Below are 4,199 nucleotides of genomic sequence, written 5' to 3' on the forward strand. Positions count from 1 at the left end.
CGGGACACGCACTTCCTTACACAAGCTCGTTTCTACGTTCGCCAAAGATTGTAAAAGTAATAGACCCCGAAGCGCCGAAGGAAACCGAAAGTAAAACCGTTACGAAAAGCGCCATGTGCGAAACGATTCGTAAGTGGAATGGCTTTTCTCCAGCGGAGCAGCCCTGGCCACGGTTCCACTTCTTTCGTGGCACTCGCCAGCCCGTCCGTTCACTTCCGTTAATTGATCCAGCAGCTCATTAGGCTCATCTATATCGTTAGGGTGGCTGGTCTTCATTAAAATGGGCTCGGTTTTAATTTTTAACGATTGTCTGCCGATGGTGCGTTTTTGGCACGCGGATTGGTTTGCCCACTGATTGTGTCAATGCTGACCGCGTGCCTCGTTCGCATACGAATGTGCAAGCACGCGATCATAACCACCAAAGCGTGCGGCGACTGGGAAATGACGGTCGTGGGAAAGAATTCCACGACACTCCCGCGTTGCTGGGTTGCTCTCGTGGCAGAACGACGCTGGCCCTCCGGGTTCGCTATGATAGCCCTTTGCCATCCATACGGGGGTCTCCTGTCAAGCGGTGTGCGCTTCTTGGCGTCCATTCTCCTCGCGGGTCAGAATGGAAGTGCCACCATTCCGAGTCCGAGTACGAATAAAGAATCGCCAGATCTTGTTTGCATCTACCACCTCGGTCCGGACCCCCTTCGTCCGTCCTTCCTCCCTCCGGCCGCATACCCATCCATCTGTCCGGTTCCCTCCCCAGGCCACTGGCAATCGGTGGCGCTCACTTTCGCTGTTTTAAGCGAAACTCGCCCGCTCGGCTTGCGGGTTGGGGCCCAAGGAAGTGTTGTGGGGCTCGGCACCCCTAGGCAAGGGGGATGCCCGAGACGGAAAGACACACTAAAATATAATAAAGAAAACTGTAGCACACACACGCGCGTTTTGCCGTGAGGTGGTGGCGCGAACCGGCAGAATCATACTTTTCCGGACCAGCAATCAAGGGCAACTTGTTGTTATTATTTACACCGCCCCTTGCGCAGAGCAAACGAGTGGGGGTGGGTTGGCGCCGATCCCAGAATGGGGAAAGGGTGATGGTGTTAGTGGAAGGGGGGAAAGTGCCGAGCGACGTGAGCTTTGCAGCCGACGGCAACACGCTTCAAAAATATGGGATGCTAGAGATTATGTTTTATTTTGTTTACTTAATGTATTATTCTCTTACAGGTTCTTTTTTCTTTCACTTAATTAAACGTTTTGTCAATATTTGTTACCAGAAACATTTTTTTCTAAATTATCACATTTTTATGTCTTTTTGTAACCACACGCAACAACACGCTCCAAAAATATGGGATGCAAGAGATTATCTTTTATTTTGTTTGTATTAAAATTAATTATCTCTTTAAAGGTTCTTTTTAATTTCATATAATTGAAGATTTTGTCAATATTTGATACCAGAAACATTGTTTTTGTAAACTGTCACATATATATTATTTTTCGTACATTTTAAGCTGAACTTAAAACCTTCAATCAACCGCTTTTGTACCAGAAACTTAAATTTGTTGCTTTACTCTGTGTCAATTCTATACTCTGTTTGAAGACGTTAATCGTAACTCGAAGATAAAGTAGGAAATGATAATTTTCAAATTTTTATATTTTCATTTTGCTTAACAGTGTTTAAAATAAAATAAAATATGCTATCACTTTTAAACTATTACCATTTACTTTGCTTTCACTATTAAACACAAATTTACTAATTACGCTCTTGTGTAACAGATTTTGCAGATTTCTGTATTTTTTTAACATAATGTCGACCGAATATTCATTTCCGACTTATTGCATTTGTTTTCCATCAACTCCAATCTTATTATCACCTTTTGAGATGCAATCCAGTCCACAGTATCGCCAATTCGATTTTAATATTTATAGCGCAAAACGAGCAATTTTTCAGTTTAAACATTTTGAAATATTTATGACGTGTTTACACTATGCTGATAAATTCACAAATGTCAACCAATTTTGGTTGCCTCGTACCATCTTGGAGCATGATGATGAACTGGTCTGCTATTTTTTCGTTTTCTAACCGCCGCGCCTTGTCACAGACTGTAACTTTATCTTCCTTTCGCCTGGTTTGGATGGTTCATCGATTCTCTTTTGTTCACACCGCGAAGTGTTCGCTTCACGTTTTATTAATATTTCCACCACCGGTCGCACTACCTTACCCCGCTCGGTGACGGCTGACCCTACAAATGGTGTGACCTCTTGAAGACGGCGAGGAAGCGTATCGTTTGGCCCAGCATGTTGACGCCAGGGTGAAGGTGTCCGACGAGGGGGTGAGTGAGTTTTTTTTTCGGGGATAGGGCAGCAAAACATGGGTCGGTGGGCGGGTGTTGCGATACAAGATTCAATTTCCGTACTCTCCGGGGGCACAGAACGCGAACGCGGCGAATGTCGATGATTCGTGTGTACCGTGCGTGCGTGCGCGTGTGTGTGGCGGCCGTTGAAGGAAGTTGACACGGGGCGCGTTGTACACTAAGCATATACCTGCCCGCCTTCGCTAGTGCGATCGACTAAAGAACCTCACCGGTGCACGATCAGCAAACCGGCGGCGGGAGAATGTTCGTGTCCGTCGTGAGTGCAGCGGGTGAGTTCCATTCGCGAAACCAACCAACGGTGGCGGGGTGTAGGATCGCGTGGTACTTGATCGCGATTTCGGTGGAGAAAGAAACCCGCCGGCCGTACAGCCCGCCAGCCTCACCAAGGGGCAGTACGTTCCCTTCCCTTTAATTGGACCACTCCGTGGGTTGCCGGTGGCCGTATTGGTGCACGCGGTCCATATACCCGTGCCCGTCGTTCGGCTCCTTCCTTCGAAGTCCTCGGTTCTCGGAAATAGCCCACACGAGGTGGAGGCTAGCGAGCGGTGGGGGTGTCTATGCGCGCCCTAGAACACCCGAACGTCGGGCACTCGCTGCTCGGGGTGTGGTGTTTTTGCTATAAAAGAGTTGTATTGTCCTTTCGGAGATCAGTATTCGGTACTCGGTTTGGAAGTTTTGTGTTAAGCGAACATCAACCCGTTGTTGCGGTAACATAAAAGTCCAACGTTGCTCGTGTGCAATTTTCCGGTTTTATCTTTGAGCTGATTGAGCGCGACTAAGAAATCAACCATCCAAGCAAAATGTTCTCCAAAGTGGTAAGTGTGCTAGTGGCGCAGTGTTCTGGCAGGGAGATGGGAAGTGATGGTTGATGGTCGTGTTTGGGAAGTCCTGGAGCAAGTGTGACGTATCGGTGCGATGTCCGTGAGTTAGTGAGTTCTAACGAGTTTGGTGTGGTGCGTTTGCTTGTAGATCGCTGTTTTGGCCTTTGCCGCCGTGGTAGCCGCCAAGCCCCAACATCAGCCCGCCGCCCAATATCCGGCAGGAGTCGATCCGTCCCGCTGCCCGTCGTACCCGAACTGCGACAACGCGGCCCTGCACAACCCGAATCATGCGTACAACAACCACGCCGCCAACCACGCCGCCAACCACTGGAACCCGAACTGGAACGCGCAGCCCAGCTGGAACGCGGCCCCGGCCCCCGTCCCGGCTCCGGCTCCGTACTACCACGGTGCCCCGCACTCGTACCAGGCTCTGACCGGCCCGAGCCACAACTACCTCGGAGCCCCAGCCCCCACCGCCGGTGGTGACCGGTAAGTCACGGAGTTCGCCTAAGAATCAGCTAGAACCGGGAACCTGAAGCTGATGTGTGTCCTCTTTTCCGCCTTTCGCCTCCCACAGCTACCCGGCTGGAGTTGACCCGCAGGCCTGCCCGAACTACCCGTACTGCGACAACCTGGCTCCGGCTGGCGCTCCCCAGGCTGCCCCGCTGCCAGGCTTCACCTCCCGCCAGTACCCGGCCGGAGTGTCCCCGCACACCTGCCCGAACTTCCCGTACTGCTAAGGACCTCGCCCCACCGGAACCCTTTCCTCGTTCCCGTTCGCTCTGTTCCTTGTTCACTCTATCATAACTTCGCTAAATGATCTTCATCTCTTCCATTTCCTTCCTTCCCCTCGGATGGGGCTGCCCAGCCATTCCCTTCGCTCCTACCAATCCTTCCACTCGATGCGCGGCCTCGACCCGACGGTTGTACATAACTGGCACTGGTTTTGTTTTCGTTAGTGTTGTGTTTTTTTTTATTGTAAATTGTGCATGCAACTGCAAATGTGTTTCTTTTTGAA

General features: G+C 50.2%; 1 protein-coding gene across 1 annotated transcript; it reads left to right on the plus strand.

Annotated features, from left to right (window-relative positions):
- The first annotated feature begins 3,160 nt into the window (after positions 1-3,160).
- Positions 3,161-3,921, plus strand: LOC131265830 (uncharacterized). The gene is made up of 3 exons (XM_058268161.1): positions 3,161-3,175; positions 3,330-3,670; positions 3,759-3,921. Exons 1-3 carry the CDS (start codon positions 3,161-3,163, stop codon positions 3,919-3,921), a joined length of 519 nt encoding a protein of 172 aa, XP_058124144.1.
- The last annotated feature ends 278 nt before the right edge of the window (positions 3,922-4,199 follow it).

This window comes from Anopheles coustani, chromosome 2, assembly GCF_943734705.1.
Source record: "Anopheles coustani chromosome 2, idAnoCousDA_361_x.2, whole genome shotgun sequence".
NCBI lineage: Eukaryota > Metazoa > Arthropoda > Insecta > Diptera > Culicidae > Anopheles > Anopheles coustani.